Source organism: Ptychodera flava, chromosome 8, assembly GCF_041260155.1.
Source record: "Ptychodera flava strain L36383 chromosome 8, AS_Pfla_20210202, whole genome shotgun sequence".
Taxonomy (NCBI): Eukaryota; Metazoa; Hemichordata; class Enteropneusta; family Ptychoderidae; genus Ptychodera; species Ptychodera flava.
In genome coordinates, this window is record NC_091935.1 from 19,918,098 (window position 1) to 19,936,593 (window position 18,496).

At 37.8% G+C, this 18,496-nt stretch overlaps 1 protein-coding gene across 1 annotated transcript; it reads right to left on the reverse strand.

Annotated features, from left to right (window-relative positions):
- Positions 1 to 485: 485 nt before the first annotated feature.
- LOC139138002 (uncharacterized) lies at positions 486 to 17,724 on the reverse strand. Its single transcript, XM_070706220.1, has 2 exons — positions 16,368 to 17,724; positions 486 to 685 (listed from the first exon to the last, which is right to left on the reverse strand). Exons 1-2 carry the CDS (start codon positions 17,722 to 17,724, stop codon positions 486 to 488), a joined length of 1,557 nt encoding a protein of 518 aa, XP_070562321.1.
- Between the last annotated feature and the right edge of the window lie 772 nt (positions 17,725 to 18,496).

Consider the following 18,496-nt stretch of genomic DNA (forward strand, 5'->3'; position numbering starts at 1 on the left):
TTCTGTGCGAATCAAGCGGAAATAGGAAAGACTATGGATTTTTAATGCAAGGTATTTATTTGGTACTTACTATAACATCAGTTTGAGTGAAAATTCATTCATAAAATTGTTGAACGTGCAAGCGGGGCGTCGCAACACTCAGCCGCAGCTACCGAGAACGGGTTATTTTTGTCAATATTCGAACATCATTCAAAGAATTCTGCTTTGCAAAGTTTGTATGAAATTTTCAAAATTACCAATTATTATGTTTTACGAAATTATCAATTGTATGTTCAATATTTTACAAATAAAATGAGCTTGATTGTTTAAATATAAGAAGAACAGTGTTCGTCTTTGACTCAATCGGTAAGACTACAAGAAACGAGTCTTTCTTAGCTCAGACGCGAGACGACGAAGTTCAACAACAAGGTACATACAGGAAACGTTATGCACATCATGGACAAAACAATAGCTTGCATCTTTACATGTACTGATAACCTTGTGAACTAGTCGCTCTTGAAAAATAAAAAAGCGTTTCTTCTGATGAGTCTCAAGTCCGGAGTATCGTCATTGCTGTCAGAAATGATGAACGCTCTTCGCTTCCTCGGCTCGACCCGGGGGCTCGACTCGTTGACTGCCGCGGCAGCATTGATCGTGATGTTGAACTTGAAACCCGTCAATGTTGCTTCAGAAAACATTCTTACTGCTGCAGGGATGATTGGTACGTGTCTTGGGTTATCGGCTATGCTTATTAGTATGTTGTTTGATGGACATCGACAGGGGCTCTTTTGACGAGGTAGACAACACAAAATGTCGGTAACATTGTGTATAAATGTCAGTGGTGTAGAAATCAAACGTTTCAATCGCAAATCAACGACAAAGAAACACAAATTCATAAAACATTCTAGTATCGACGGTATTTTGTGTTTTACACATATATTTTAATACTTCATATTTCCATATGCTTCATTACCCTCCCACTTTTGGCATTTCAGGGATTTGAAAATAGTTCTGAACAGCTGATTTTTAGTTCACGTGTTAAACACGTGGGTTAATGTCATAGCGATGTCTGTCTGTCTGTCTTGTGTTCTGTCTGTCTGTCTGTCTGTTTACACGATAACTCAAAAACGCCTGAACAGATTCAAGTCAGATTTGGTAGACAGGTACCATATGCTAATGCAAGAACTGATTAGATTTTGGTTAGTGTGGCTTGCATATTAATGAAGTTATGCAATATCTTTTTTCATATAATGGTTTCCCTATGGAGACAGTAATGACAGTGTCGACATATACAAGAAATACTGCAAAAAAATTCATGAAACTTTTCACAGATGACAATCTCAGAACATTATGATGATACTGTGAGTGTCATGTCAATTATCTGCTCATTTGCATATTTAATGAACTTTTGTAATTTAGTGACATAACTCTGAAATTCCTGCACCAAATTTGATGATACCTGCAACAAATATTGATCTGATATATATCTAATTGTACTGAGAAGCATTGGGCAGTGTCAAGTTAATAAATAGCTCATTTGCATATTTTATGAAGTTTTGTAATTAGTCATATAACTCCGAAATAACTGCACCAAATTTGATGAAATCTGCTGCAGATACTGATCAGACAGATATCTGACTGTGGTGTAAAGCATTTAGTAGTGTGAAGTTAATTAAGGGTTCATTTGCATATTTAATGAACTTTGTAATTAGTATATAACTCTGAAATTACGGAGTATATAACTCTGAAATTACGGCACAAAATTCGGTGAAACCCGCTACAGATATTGATCTGATAAATATCTAATTGTGCTATGAAACATTGAGCAATGTCAGGTTTATTAAGGGTCATTTGCATATTTGATGAACTTTGTCATGAGAGATATACTCCAAAATTACAGCATGAAATTATAATGAAACGTGCTACAAATATGTGGTCTGATAAATATCTAATTGTCCCACGAAGCATTAAGCAGTGTCAACTTTAATAAACAGCTATTTGCATTAAATAATTTTTTGTAATAAGTAATTTAACTCTGAGAGTACTGTGCGAAAGTTGATTAAACCTTCTACATATAATGAATATAACATATATCTTATTCTTCTAGGAAGCGTACTACTATTAATGAAACTGATGTAAAACACGTTAGCACATTCAGTTCACATCTGGTTTGTTTACGTTTTCAAAAAAGTCCGGGTCCGATATCCACCACATGTTGAATATGGATTCATCTTAGTCATATACCTATAGTGTGACGTCCATACTGTAGGGAAAACTGGGTCTATGTATATGTATGCGATAAAATAGTAACCGTTCCTTGATCCTTGTATCGTTGTTAATTTACTGCGTAATTTGTTTCTCTAACTCTTAAAAAATCCAAATCTAATCTTCTGCGGCAATAAGCTAATTGATAGGGGTGATGAATAATGCTCCTACCACTGAACCTCGTACAGTAACTGTTGCGTTTTACATCTACGTCCACTGTAATGAGCATTGAGCAACATTATTGAAGTCATACAGGCTCATAATCATTTGCAAGTATCATTTTGTCTTTAAATGAGTGTGGAAAGCCATAAACAAAACAGAATAGACTAACCGAATACCTTTATCACTAAAAAAATGTTATAATTAATAAACTGTTCCAGGTTTGCATCAAGCAAGTTAAACCATGTATCTGTTATCAGAAGCTAAACACGATCGTATGGTTTGAATCAATCAAAGTAACATCATAGTCCACTATATGTTTTTCAAGGAAAGTCAGCTTTATTTATAAAAATCTATTCTTTACTTTGTAAAGTATCCAGAAATCTCTACTTACCCATTCATCTATCGACAGACTGTCCGGATAGAAAGTACGGCGCTGGATGCACCCAGACATGTCATTGCGCTAATGGTTGTAATAAGGCTACAGGTGAATGTATAAATGGTAGTCTTTGTGAGACGGGATGGGGTGGACCCGAGTGTCGTAGTAAGTACCAGTGTGTGTGTGTGTGTGTGTGTGTGTGTGTGTGTGTGTGTGTTAGGCCAATCAGCACACTTATTTCATTGCTCTTGATACATGCAGACTCGCATGTCACTGTGTCATGATTTGATAGGGATAATGTGAATGTAACAGTGGTGAGTGAGTGGGAGGGGATTCAAATGCCAGTGAGTCCTGGTGTACTCTTAAAACCCCAAACTTACTAAACCAAATACTGTTCAATCATCGAAGATTTGTTTTTTGATTCTCCGTTCAATAAGCCATGTTGTCTTTGAAAATGTCACTATTTCAAACCTTAGTTTGGATTTCGTTGGTTAAATTCAGGTGATTATGCATATAGTTGGGCCGGCCATATTTGATTCGCGTTAGTTGTCAAAATCTAATTTGTGCGATAATCGCTTATTTTTGAAAAAATGTTCTGTTGTCACACTTGGGAATACATTTTTAAATCAGTTGGTGTTATTTCAAACCATCTTATCGAAAGATGATTTTTAAAAATAGAGCAAATAGAGATTTAGTAAAATGTAAAATATATTATCAGACAGTGCATACAGTCGCAGGGACAGTCATTTTACTGTATAGATGGACGTTTTCCAAGATGAAAGTAGTGCATACAGATAGTAACAGACAGATAAGCTATGTCGTCCAATTACATTAAAACGGCTACTTATCGTGCTTGAGAAGGGGGCCTGTCAGTTTTAATAATTTGTCACATTGGATGTATATAGATTACGCCTCTGGAGGAAAATAATCTCAATATTGATATGTCATACTCACTGAAACTTAAACGACTTACCGTTACTGAAAGCCAAAATGTTCCGTTTAGCAACTTCAGACCAGTGTTGTCAAGCACGACTCGGAGAGTTGTGCCAATGTTCAGGATAACTGACAATGACTCGTTAGGTAATATAAATGAATAAATAGTCGATAGGCACCCGCTTGATTTATTGATTGGCGTTGGTTTACATTTGATGCTATATCGATGAGCCGAAGAGCAAAATTCTGCATCTTATGGACACACAATAATGAACTGAATTGAATTGAATTGAATGAAGTTGAATTGTATTTTTTTGTGAAATATATTTGAGGTAATCGATGACCGAAAAACCATAGAAATGTCGATAATTATTAGTTGATATGGTAGTCGTGTAACTTTAGTGAAAAGTATGCAAACCAAAGGGTGAAATGTAGGGTAACTTCATTCGTGTTTATGCAGGCCTATACATTGAACAATACTTATGCGTCCGCAGGGCTAGAAATAGCGGTAGTCCCGCGTCCACAGACAACCAACTTTCCCTTGGACTACCAAAGTCCATGAAATGGTAGTCCACATGGACTTCCAAAGCGTGGGACATGAAATTCAGTCGCACTTGGCGTGCCATGTCCGGTCTTTCACTTTTGGACGAACTAAATGCAGTCAAACCCAGCTGGACACAGTAAGCCCAGACTATGACTTTGTTTTGCAAATTACAAAGACAACCTTGCGATGGAACTTTGCAACAAAGTTTCAATATCTCAACTGATGTACTTGGATGACAGGCACAGAAAATGATGGCCAATGAAAACGTATTCTCATTGCATTTTGATCAAAATGTATCAATCACAAACCCCTCTCTACTTAAGAAAGCCCGAGGTCTGTTTTAGCCCTGCTGAGAACGCGTTGGCCATTGCCATGACGACTATCAAAATTGGCATGCAACTCCTAGAATATGAAACGGGTTGTCAATACAATGATAGGTCACCAAAGGTTTTAGTGTCACTGTCGTCAATTATTTAGTTTCCTTTGGGTAATAAGGTGTGCAAGTATTCACATCAAATGACTAACAAATTCACTTCATTGGCAGAATCTTGAAAAATAGATTTTTCTCCTCTTGTTAATGAAACAATACCTAAACTAAAAATATGCATGAGCTACCAGCCATTGTCCCTGGGCTGCCAACTTCAGAAAATGGTAGTCTTCCCTGGTACCAGGGAAAAGGGTTAATTTCGAGCCCTGGTCTATGACTGTTGTATGTTACTTTACTTTGGTACCTGGTCCATTGCAAATTCATATTCACATTCAGAACACATACATACATACATACATACATACATACATAATACATACATACATACATACATACATACATACATACATACATACATACATACATACATGCGTGCATGAATGCATGCATACATGCATACATAGTACGTACATATGAACGCACGTAACGTTGGCAGGTACATGCATTGTACCGTATTGTAAGAAGACACCGAAAGAAGAGGGCACGCTTACGCACCAGAGCTATTGTCATTGTTGCTCTTTACCATAATCGGAGGCATTCATTCATCACCGTTATCGTCATAAGCACCATCCACAGAGTAGGCAATAAACAGTGATTGTTTTTGCTCTCATGTGTTATCAATCTTATATGACCGAACAAAACTTGGCCTCTTAGCAGCAGGTGGTCACAATGTAATATCATGTACAACGTCATGACGATTAATTCTACGGTACCAATACGTTATCATCAAACATAGGTCAGTTTATTTCAGTAACAACATGGATACCAAGCATAAAAACACAGATGAAGAAATTATTAAAATGTTTAATTTCTTAATCGACGACATATTTGTTAAGTTTGGTTGTATGATCTTTCAACAATCTATCGGCATACCAATGGGTACAAATTGTGCACCACTTCTTTCTGACTTATTTCTCTATTCATCATGAAGCAGAGTTCCTACAATCTCTCTACAAAGCAGGGTCTAAAAAACTTGCAAGGCGTTTTAACAACACGCACAGATATATTGATGATCTGATTAGTCTAGACAATCCAGACATATCAAATTACTTACATCATATCTACCCTGATGAGTTTGAAATCAAAGAAACAACTGAGAGTAAGAACTCAGCTTCATATCTTGATCTGTTCCTACAAGTGGGTACTAATGGGCTACACACTAAGCTGTATGACAAAAGGATGATTTCGATTTTGAAATCATAAATTATCCCCACTTATCAAGTAATATTCCATCTGCACCTGCTTATGGTGTGTACGTGTCTCAACTTCTCAGATATTGTAGGGCTTGTGATTCCTACGCTGATTTTCAAATGAGACACAGCTTATTGGTATCAAAACTAGTGAGACAGGGATATACATCCAAAAGACTCGTGAGGACTTTCAAAAAGTTCTACGGTCGATATGACGACATTGTGGCCAAATATGACACCTCGATCACTCAAATGATTAGCGACAGCATTCCCGGCTTTGACTTATTACAGTGATTCATATACTGTATCACTTCATACAATATTTAGACAATTTTGGGACCAATCCTGACGGGTGAAGCATGCTAGCAGGGTACGCTTACCCATTCCGGACACCTGGTACCACCACTAACTATCAGTGGTTCAGGATGGTCCTACTTAAATTTGTAAATCTCAAATGTCCCATGGACCTGGTAATGTATTACCTTGAATGGAAATGATTATTGGACGGTTAATGTCATTTTGTCATCATTATGTGTAATTACGTTCTCTTATCAGTATATTCCACGTTTCCCTTGATCCCAACATATACATGAAATTTAGGTATATAACCAGAATACAGGTAAGAAAAAAGCATGAATTTTCTCTGACTCAACATGTCAAGAACAGCCACATTATTTTCGTTGTGCTCTGATATTGCGTCAGATTCAGACTCACATACACAAAATGGAAACTGTCGTTTCAGTTCCAGATTCGTGTAATGATGGATTTTATGGAGAGCTGTGTGAGTACAAGTGTCACTGCAAAGACAATGCAGCTTGTGATAAGACAACGGGATTGTGTCTGAACGGCGAGTGTGCTCCAGGTTGGGTTAATGTAAATATTACTGACTGCCAACAAGGTAGGTCTCATCACAGGAAAACGTTCGTTTTGATTGATTTCTGTAATACTAAACACTCACAGCTTCAGACTGTACATTGACAGTTCTAAATTAAATTGCAACTTTCTCTTAAGACATCAAAAGATAGGGAACGAACCTAAATTTCCTCTCGTTAATCATATGAACATTCATGCTTTATCATATACCCATGCCCATATTGCTTCATCCTAGTTACGTTCACCGTAAAATATCAGCCGTGATATTTCACGGTAAACGTCGAGATATGCACGATAAACATCATCGGTTTTCGAGTTCTCCCGAACTACATTAGCAGTTTGTTGGTAAACAACGTAAACAACAAAATGGCTGCCATTCCCCGCCTGCGAAGCGAATGTCGCCGACGTCAAAAATTGAAGGCTTCGAGGAACACGGGTTATTTCTGGTTGCCAAATACGAAAATAACATGTTGAGTCTTGTAATGTTTTCCCATGATTTCGTAGTTCTTATTTTTTGGTCAAGCTCTAGCAAACATTCTGCCGTTCGCACGGCGCCGCCACTGTGCACGGTCTACGCCGAACAGGTAGTGAGCGCGTGGCGTGACGGCATGTCGCGCGCGACGACTATTGACATGGCAACTCTCAGGGTAAACAAACAAAATGGCGGCACCTCTCTGCGCGACCTCCGTGCCGCACGACGATCGGCGCATTGAAATCACGATAGATTTAAAGCTGAGGACAGTTTTGATCGGTTACAGTAGTATTAGCATATTGCACCTTAAAATGTTCCTTCTGTATGACGATTTTTGTAATCCCGGTGTCTTTCTTCTTGGGTTTCATTGAGATATAGGACGACTTGCAGCGATGTCGTTATACTTTATGAATGAAGCCTGTTCACATAAATATTCTGATATTTATGCGCAAGCCGTAATAAAGTAAAGCCTCAAAATTTGAGGTTTTTCGTTACTTTTAGTAAAAATTACTAAATTATGGCATGGGTATATGATAAATCGGTTATTACCCAATATCGCCTGTTCCTTGTGTCGTATCAGCATTCGTGTCATTTGTGCTGCGTCAGACACTCGACTTAGTCTCGTGTCTGACGCAGCACAAATGACACGAATGCTGATAAGACACAGGAACAGGCGATATTGGGTAATAGCTCTTTTTATTATTGCAAGGAAAATATGCTCATATCTTGATCTTGGGGTATTCCAAATCAATTTACCTTAAGCGAACATCTTACTGAAGGTCTGTTTACTCTTTGGAATTTTACTTAAAGCGTCAATTTACTTTTTCAGATGGAAGCCCTACGATATGGTCCTTGTATAACACCAAAGTCAACCCTGGTGAGCGAAGCTCTATCGTTTGTACGTTTAGTTCGAATCCGGTCTTATCACTTGATAATGTGACACTAGTTGATCGGTCTGGATCTCCTGTTACACGTAAAAGTCATTATGTCAATGGAATATACCTTTCAACAAGTAACTATAGCAGTGTACCTGCTGACCATGGCCTGACATACACTTGTAGAGTTGGCGACCATTCAAAGGAACTAACGACAATGAACTATTTGGTAAGGAATATTATGTAGGCTACTAGTTTAAGACAATAGAGGTGAAAAGGAGACAATGTACACACATTGACTTGTAATGAGGGTAAACACATCTTGTATTTGTACTCGACGATCTCAGAGTCGCCTAAAATCTGTCATTCTCACGAGGCGGCAGCCGGTCGAAACTGACTGTATCGGGACGACTTTAAGGCTGAGAAAAATAGCATGTATACTCTGTAAGGTTGCATTCACAAACACCTCTTAGGGGGAATTCGAAAAAAGTTCTCACAGATTTTTTTTAAATACCCTTAACAAACTCGCAATGTGTTTAAAGTGGCACTCCCATTTGGTAGCATTTAAAAAAAATATTTTTAATGCCAACGGTCGATATTGACGTTGCGACTGCGCGCGGATCGCGAGATATCGATAAAAACATGCATGTCCTCAAAAAAGTAAAAGTTTAAATTCCGGTGGCCCACCTAAATTCAGCTTCCGAACATCGAACGTTCGGCACTGGGGCCATTGTCAACTAAGCTATGGAGTACGAGTCTACGCTGACGCTGCTGTACGCCACAGTACCACTCGCGTCGGTGATCGGTCATGCCCCGTGGGAGAAAGCTGAGTCTTACTGACTTGGCGAAAAAACGAAAACAATTTTTGTTGATTCCACCAGAATTCGCATAGGTGACTAGCACAGTTACGTGCGGTTGATACATAGCGGCCGCCGCGTGTATGCATAGACGCATACCACGCGGCGGCCGCTAAGTATCGAACCACAGGTAACTGTGTGGCAGACGACAAAATGTAGTCATCAGAGGCGGCTAATATTTTACACGTAAAAACTGATATTTATGTGGTATTGGTTAAAAATATAATACAACTGATTGAGAATAATGAAAACGACAAAAACTAAGGAGAAGTTTTAAAAAACTTACCTGAGGTAAAGGCATAATGCTGTATATAAAGTCTTCGCAGTGGGAGGTAAATTAATTGCGTCGTTCGAACTTATTATGGACTCCCTAGAATATCGTCAATCAGCACAACAACAAACCTTCGGGGGATTTCGGGTCATAATCAGAAACGATCGTAAAACTTCGGGATGTGAAAAATACACACGGGAAATGACATGTTTTATTGTCTATTGGGCAAACTACTAACATTTTCCCATAAGAACAAACTGTATCTCACATTTATATGTGTGTGATAATTCATGTTGGTGTACTTTGTTTGAAGTGGCAGGTAAAAAAGTGCATGTGTGTACAAAAAATGATTTTTTGATTTCATCGATAATGTTAATTATGAAACTATGAACGCGTATTTTCCAATATAAAACTAGCAATATCTATTCATGTATGACGTTTGATAACTGATATAAATGTACTTGATTAGCATGGGTGTTTACAAGTGCACATGTGTACAAGAAATTTCATTTTGGAATTTCACGAAAATATTGATCCACTATACATGGGAGTCTATGACAAAACTGTGAAATTTTTTTTCCCAATTTAAAACTTGCAATATTTGTGCATATATGGACCTGAATAATTGCCATAATTGTATTTGATTAGAAGAGGGTGGTTACTGTGCATATAAGTACAAGAAATTTGATTTTGGAATTTTGCAGAAAAGTCGATCCACTATACATTGTAGTCTATGAGGAAACTGCGAATGATTTTTTTACAATACAAAACTAGCTAAATCTGTGTATTATGGAAGTCTGATAAGTTATATTAATGTAATTGATTAGACTATCGTGGTTACAAGTACATGTGTGTGCAAGGAATTTGATTTTGGAATTTCACTGAAAATTTGTTTACTATAAATTGTAGGCTACGTGGAAACTACAAATAACACAAAGGTTATCATCTCCTAAATTCAAATGTTATTTAAAGTTTGTTTGACCTGAAGCTTCCAGTAGTTAATGATGACACTATATGCACTATTCTTAATTGTTTGCATTCTGTCAAAGTCTTTAAAAAATAAAAATGTACATACGGCAACATGAATGTTTGACAATGACCTCGACTCAAATTGTCAATGAGGGAATGTTATCAAATAAGTTATCTCCCAAATTGTTATTGAAAAGTTTAAACTTTTACTCATTATAGAGGACAATTTTGCACAACAAAGGGTTTGGTAATAGGACATGACAAACTAAATCTTTTGCCTCAAGGTGGCTGCTCGGATCATAATTGTGTAATATACCCTAATCTTACTCCCGAAGGGCGCGCCGAAAATGGAAATGGCAGGAAATGAAAACGCCAGAAGGTATTTGAAAAGAATTTGATAATTAATAAATTTTCAAGTCCCCGATTGCAATGTCAATTGTTTAAGATACCCCTGGCATGTTGTAATTTTTTCAAGTTCCCCTTAACCCCCCTCCGCAGGTGTTTGTGAATGCGGCCTAACCCAATATGGCAAGTTAGTACGGTGTTTGGTAACACAACTCATTAAATTCTCGCAGAAAAATCGAAAGTACCCCAGTCACCCGTTGCTGTCGCAGAGACACAGCCATCTTCTTTGTGTGCATGCGTTGACTGCGCTTTCACAATTACACAGTCAACAGCTGTTCCAAACCGTTTAAGCGGTATATCGGCGCCAAAATGGTGCATATCATCAATCGACCGTAAATGAAGGAGTCACTCTACTATGAGTTTGGAAGAAATGTGTAACTACATAGATTGCCAGTTGCACAGAACACCAAAACACGCTCAGACGTTATCCTCTATTCCCCATTGCGTTTAAACGATAAAATTGCCAATTTCACATGTTAATATAATTTCATGAACAAATTACACCAAACTACAACAGAGGGCACAGTAAGTAGCATCCGGGCCCACTATCTGTACCCATGCGTATTTGTGCTTACATAGCAGAACCCCCTTTTCTGACCCAGAAATTGAATCCCTTTTGATGCTGACTGCAAAATAGACGCGACGATCAAGTCAAAATTTTGAAAGTAAAGTATCACTTGAGATTTATTTATTTATTTATTAGTATATTGATGTAAGAACAGAACTTTTGTACTTGCTTGTTTCTCACTGTGCTTCGAGCGAACGTACAATATCATCAATTCAAACGAAATATGAAAGTTATCTCTGAACTTTTACGAAATTGTACGACTTGTGAATGTGTGTAGGCTAATTGATGAAATTGTTGAATCATTCAGAGATTGATTTCTGTCCAAATGATGTGATTTCTATTCAGCACTACCGCGTTTCTCAGAAATGAATGCGCCAGTGGTCACTGTGGGGACATTTCACGCAACCGTCACCTGGCAGAAATGGGAGAGAAGGAATTGACTTCGGCGATGGACCTGTGGAGTCTTACAGTGTTTACTACATTAAGACGAGAGCTTCTGGTGATTGGAATCTGCATCGAAAATTTTCAGTGACTGATCGGTCAGACGGTTTATAGCACAGACATCAATGGCCTTGACTGGTCGAGCACTTACGATTTCACAGTGACTGTTAAGAGGCCTGGAACCAAAGGTGAAGGCAGCAAAGAAACAATAACCAAAACGACGACACAGTGTGCAGGTAATTGAAGTTGAATGGTTTTACATTTTAACTGTTAGCAGTGGTTGGACCAATGTTTGACTAAGTGACAATTGTGCGGTCTGTTCATTGTCTTAGTAAGGCATGAAAGGAATAAGCTGTTCATACATTTTAATTTACTGGAGGTATATGTTTATGTATAAGTGTAAGAAATCAATGTGCTCCATGTAAAAGCAGAGCATGACAACCAACGGCATCAATTTCTTCAAGCACAAAGTAATGATATCTAAGTTTCATGTGCCTTGTATCCGTCATACAGATTAGCTCCAACCATGGTATCACTGTATATATTTTTATCATTGCAATACGGTGCTTGGTAGTTTAGAATTTGACAAATAGTATTTTTCTTGATGGCGACATTTTGAGACATACTCAAAACCTTTAACAGGGTGGCTTATCAGCATTGATAATTTGCCGTTTTCTGACAAGGAACAAGAACACGATTGGAACTAATTTGGGATAATTGGATGATGAAGTAAGGTCGTTTTAACCTGCAAATGTAAGCTCATCTGCTTTTCTTATTATGAGTAATTTGTAATATTACAACATTCAGCTATATGGCATCTAACACTTTGAGAAATTTGAAAAATATGTTAATCCAATTATCCCAAATTAGTTCCAATCGTGTTCAAGACACAAACTGATAAAAATGCTCCCGTGTTTCAGTAACTATTGTGGTTGTCTGTAATTGACACATTACTCTGACTTGTTGCCATGAAATTGCAACTTAATTACAATTATTAAAAATCAATGTTATGAGCAATATTCACCATGTGCAGTTTCAATTGAAAAAATGTCAAGGATATATGTAAGTAATTATCTGTAAGGAGGTGCCAATTTTTTCATCAACTTTTGTCATATCCTATCAGTCTCGTATCCCTAATTAGGAAAGTTCGTTTAATACGCAAAGTTGTAAATAGGTGATGTAAAAAACTAAACGACTTTCATTACTGTTATATCATATTCTCTTCAATACATTGCAAAGCAAAAAAGTCATAAACTTTGGTCAAATCTATGAATATATATCGATATTAGGAAAGATCTTATTGTACAAAATTCAAAACTAGGGTAAACCTTGACAAAACAAATATTGTTGTATTTCGAAAGGGTGGACGACTACGCAAGTAAGAACGATGGTTTTATGAAGGGACACAAATATCAGTTGTATCTTATTTTCAAATATTTGGATGTTGTATTTTCATTAAGGGTCTCTGGAGTAAAGCGCAGGAGGTCTTGGCTGACCTAGTTACAAAAGCACTGTTTACGTTAATTCAAAATACATTGTCTCAGGATGAAGCTATGGAGTTTTGCTTTAAATCTTTGATTCAAAAATCCTCATTATTTTACACTATGGAAGAGAGGTTTGGGGGCATATAGACGGTTACAATATCGAAAAAAGTACATGTTAAATTTTGTAAACAGCTAATTAGACAAAAGAAATGTGTAATAAATGCAGCAGTGAGAGTGGCTCTTGAAGTTGTATTTTTATTACAGTTTATAGACAACGTTGCAGAGATATTGATGTCCTGAATTGGCATGATCAGATAAATAGTTACAACAGATAAGCTACTCATACATTATTTAAGAATTCGCTATGTTTAGAAAATTATTTTCAACTTTCCATGAACCAGTCTTCAAAAATACATTACATCCTTCCGTATATCGTCACATTCATTGAATATTGAAAGAGGGCGACAGGAGGGTCTTGTCAAGGAACATAGAGTTTTTAGTTGTGATAATGTGTTTTTCATTTCTTGCTAGTTTGTCCTATGTACACAGAACTCAGGACAAAATACATACCCAATTGCTATTACATTTTACCAAATATTGATAAATTTATACAATTATTACAAAGTAAAAATTCTGATGTTATCTGAAATTTATGCAGATTTTTGTTTTATGCGTTTACGAGACGGAGTGAAAACTCCTAAGATACTGTAACCATTTTTCCTTTTTTGATTGTTTTCTAAGTGTTGACCTTTGAGTGTATTATTGTGTGGTATTTTGTGTGGCACACGGGGCCAGTGGCCTAAACTTTAAAGAAAACAATTCAATTAGGAAAGATCGCTACCTATTAAAATTTGTTGTTAGCTCAATTGTATCGTAGGATCAACTCTGGTCGGCTCATTTGAGATATTATATATATATATATATATATATTATATATAATATATATATATATATATATATATATATATATATATATATATATATATATATATATATATATAGTATCAATAGGACGTGAGCAGTTGATCCCCAGTGGAGAGTGGAGTGGAATCATATAGAAAACTTGATTGATACACACTACCACAACCACCAGTTGTTTGGTCCGAACGTATTTTAATAAACTTGTGACACAACGTTTCGCTCCAAAACTGGAGCTTCTTCAGGTGTACTGTATAACGGAAAATACAAAGATCGTGCTTATAAATAAATGTTGTACATTAAGAAACATTGCTTTACGAAACTTTAAACTGTGGAATTGTCTGAGAAAGTCGATCGATTGGAAATGATGTACCCACCTTGCAGTCCGACGCCCAAGGTTGGAATCTGGCGTGCGGATATGCAGGTGAATGGCTATTTATACCTCCGGGAAATGGACTGAGAGGGCGCTGTGGGAACTTATTTGAATATTGGGCGGATGTTTAAGCCAACAGGTGAAAGAGTATTGAGTTTCTGGATCCATAGTGATTCGATTTGTTTACGCAGCTTATCATCTGACTGATATATTTGCACTATCGCGGAAATTGTAATGTCGTTGATGTCATGCTGATCAGAGTTGAAATGAGTGGCTACAGGGGTGTCTTTATTGTGGCGAGTAGTCGAGAGATGATTGTTGAAACGTAGTCTAAGTGAAGTCTTAGTTTCACCCACATATTGTTTTGAGCAACGTTTGCATGTGATGAGATAAATGATGTTTTTACTTTGACAGCTCATATTATTTCTGATTTCATGGGTGGTATTATTGGCTGTGCTAGTGAAATGGGTGATATCCGATGAAAATTTGCAAACATTGCATGCCCTTTTTGAGGCCGCATTTAAAGAAACCAGAGTTTGTGTGTAATGGACGTACTGATGTCGGGTGAACCAGAAGATCGCGGAGATTTCTGTACGACGTATGATCAGTCCGGGTCAGCTCCAAAATTGGAGACTCATTATGATAATGTATTCCGGCATTCAGCCAATCATCGACCAGATTACATCATTAATAAAGTACAGGTCACGCTTGGTCACAAATTACCCACCAAGTGTGATCGGCAGTTTTGGGCCGCTTATTAAGCCCCCTGTCTTGTGAATTTCGACGAATTTCGACAGTCAACATAATCCACGTGTTCTGCAGAAGGTCATGTCCAACAAGGAGTCCGATTAGTGAACAAATATTCGAAATATTGACGATTCATTTCTACCCCCAGTTTATCGATTTCGCTCAAGTACCGAGAATCATTTTGTGGATGTTCGTCATCTCTATTAGAAATACTGTTATAAAGGTTATTTGTGTAGGTACGCGTATAACATTTTGCAAGAAAGAAGAGCAATGTCAGAGCTTTAAAACGATACCTGTTTTGTAGTTGTCAAACGCAGACTAAAAATGGTACGCGATTTTGAAAATGTGTTGACAGAGTGGCCACACAACTGTTCCCCATACGGTAGAATTTGTATCGCTGCCATCTCCGATACAAATGGGGTATTCTGAACGATCTGTGTAGGTACACGATTTACATTTCGCAGGACTTCAAGCCAGAGTCTAGGAATCACAGCGATATATGGGGTTAGGTTGTCTTAGCCAGAATTAAAACGGTACGCGATTTTGAAATTGTGTTTTGACAGAGTGGCCACACAACTGTTCGACATTATGACAGAATACGGCGCGGGAGTTCGACACAGTATGGCGTACGTAACGAAGGACGCATGTGGAGGTTGCCAGGAAATACAATTTTTACTGATGGCGCGCTGGCCGCTGATTGGCTAATGAGAGGGGGGAAATATTATGGTATAGCGTCTCCAATTTTGGAGCTGACCCGGACTGATGATGTGATAGGTGTATCTGGTATCGCCTGTGTACATCTTGGTGATTTGTGTAGAGTGTTAAGTGTGTGGAGATAACTTTTTTCAAGTCGGGATGACGAGGATTGAAGGTGGTGACAAGGGGGATGCGGGTTTGGGGTTGTTTATTATGGTATTGCAGTAAGTTTGTTCTGGGGATCGCCTTGGCACGTTCGATTTGGTTTACCACAAGATTTCGTGGGTAGCCTCGTTCCAAGAGAGAAAATTGTAGTTCAGAAAGGTGTGTGTCTCTCCAATGAGTTTCTGAACAAATGCGACAAATTCGAATGGCCAGGCTATATGGTAAACCTCGTTTAACATGTCTAGGGTGTGAGGAATTAAAATGAAGATACTGATGGGTGTCGGTGGGTTTTTCGTATAAATCGGTCATAATTTTGCCGTGATCATCCACATGAACTTTGACATCTAGAAATGGGATGCTCGTCTTGGATATCTCCATGGTGAATTTGATAGTGGGATGATATGAATTGAGAAACTTAAAGAAGGCAGTAATGGCTTGCATGTTTGCTACGAAAATGCTGTAAATGTCATCGATAAATCGATGCCATAGAAGTGGTGTTGAGGGTGCGTCCTGTAGGATTTTTTCTTCCAGGTCACCCATATAGATAATGGCATAACTAGGTGCCATCTTTTGGCCCATGGCTGTACCGTGAATTTGTAGGAAGTGTTGGTTGTTGAAGACAAAGTTATTGCTGTAGAGGACTAATTTTAAAAAACGTATGATAGTATTTGTGGGTGGCGTCTTGTCGGATCTACGATCTAAGGCCTTACGACAGGCTTGTATGCCTTCCTCTATGGGAATACTTGGATACAGAGAAACCACGTCAAATGTTATCATGGAGCTTCCTGGAGGAATGTGTTCTAGATTATGGATTATCTGTAAAAAGTGGGTCGTGTCTTTGATATATGATGGTAATTTCGCTGCTAGTGGTTGGAGATGATAATCTATGTATTCAGAAATACCTTGTGTTGGATGGTTAATGGTGGAAATAATTGGTCTAAATGGGATGCCCTCCTTGTGTATTTTGGGCAACATGTAAAATGTGCCTGGTTTGGGGTCGTTGCAAATGAGATAATCCCGGGTTGACTTGGAAATATTACCCTGTTGGTATTCATCATTAATGGCTGCTTTGATAGAAATATTGATTTTGTTAGTGGGATCTGATTTGAGTCTTTTATAATGTTTTGTATTGTTCAGAATCTTATCAGCTTCTAAGATGTAGTCTGACCTGTTCATTATTACCGTAGCTGACCCTTTGTCTGCTGGTTTGATGATCCAGTCCCTCTTCTTCCTGAGTGATTCTAATGCATCTCTCTCTGATTTGGTAAGATTGTCTTTCATAGTTCTGAATATTGAATGATCTTCTGTATCTTCCTTGGTCAAAGTGATGAATGCCTCTAGAAATGAATCACGGTTCGGAGGTGGTGTGAAGAGATTCTTTTTGCGGAATGGTTCATTGACATATTTTGTCGTGTCCTCTGTTTCATCGTCGAAGAAATATTCCGCCAAGCGTAGACGACGGTGGAAAGTGTTCATATCGATGGCTAGTTGAACTTTGTTAGCTTTCGTCGGGGTGGGGCAGAAAGACAAGCCCTTATCAAGGAGGTTTCTTTCGTGTTCCGTGAGTTTGGTTTGAGTTAGATTGATGACCGTAGTTGATTTCTTGTGTTGTGAGTGACTTCGCAACTGCGATGATGTCGTAGAAGAGTTCTGTTTGTTCATGTTTGATGTCATGTTCCCATTGTTGTATTTGTTGAGTGATGTTCACGGGCACCTTGTGTTGGAATCTTGTCTTTATTGATGATGCAATGTTATTGACTTCATTAGCATGTAGATGCGCCTGGTGAGCGTATTCTTTTATGAGAAGATTACATAATGTTTTTGACGCATTATGTTTGCAAATTTTCATCGGATATCACCCATTTCACTAGCACAGCCAATAATACCATCCATGAAATCAGAAATAATATGAGCTGTCAAAGTAAAAACATCATTTATCTCATCACATGCAAACGTTGCTCAAAACAATATGTGGGTGAAACTAAGACTTCACTTAGACTACGTTTCAACAATCATCTCTCGACTACTCGCCACAATAAGACACCCCTGTAGCCACCCATTTCAACTCTGATCAGCATGACATCAACGACATTACATACTGCATGAAAACGCAATAATACAGATAAATTCACACAAATGAATTACCTGTATTATAGAATAATACACGTAAATTCACATGAATCCACATAAATACAGGCTTGCTGAATACACGCCAAGGATTATTGACTGTATTCATCTGTATGTGCACTCTTCAGCTAAAATACAGGCAATAATCCACGCAAATACAGTATGTATTATTGGGTTTTCATGCAGTGTACAATTTCCGCGATAGTGCAAATATATCAGTCAGATGATAAGCTGCGTAAACAAATCGAATCACTATGGATCCAGAAACTCAATACTCTTTCACCTGTTGGCTTAAACATCCGCCCAATATTCAAATAAG

Excerpts from the sequence above, each read along its gene's own strand:
- LOC139138002 (XM_070706220.1), bottom strand. The coding sequence starts at position 17,724 with ATGACATCAAACATGAACAAACAGAACTCTTCTACGACATCATCGCAG. Across the intron at positions 686-16,367 it reads AGTTCATGTGGATGATCACG|CAGTAAGAATGTTTTCTGAA; the intron begins GCAAAATTATGA and ends TCATCCCTGCAG.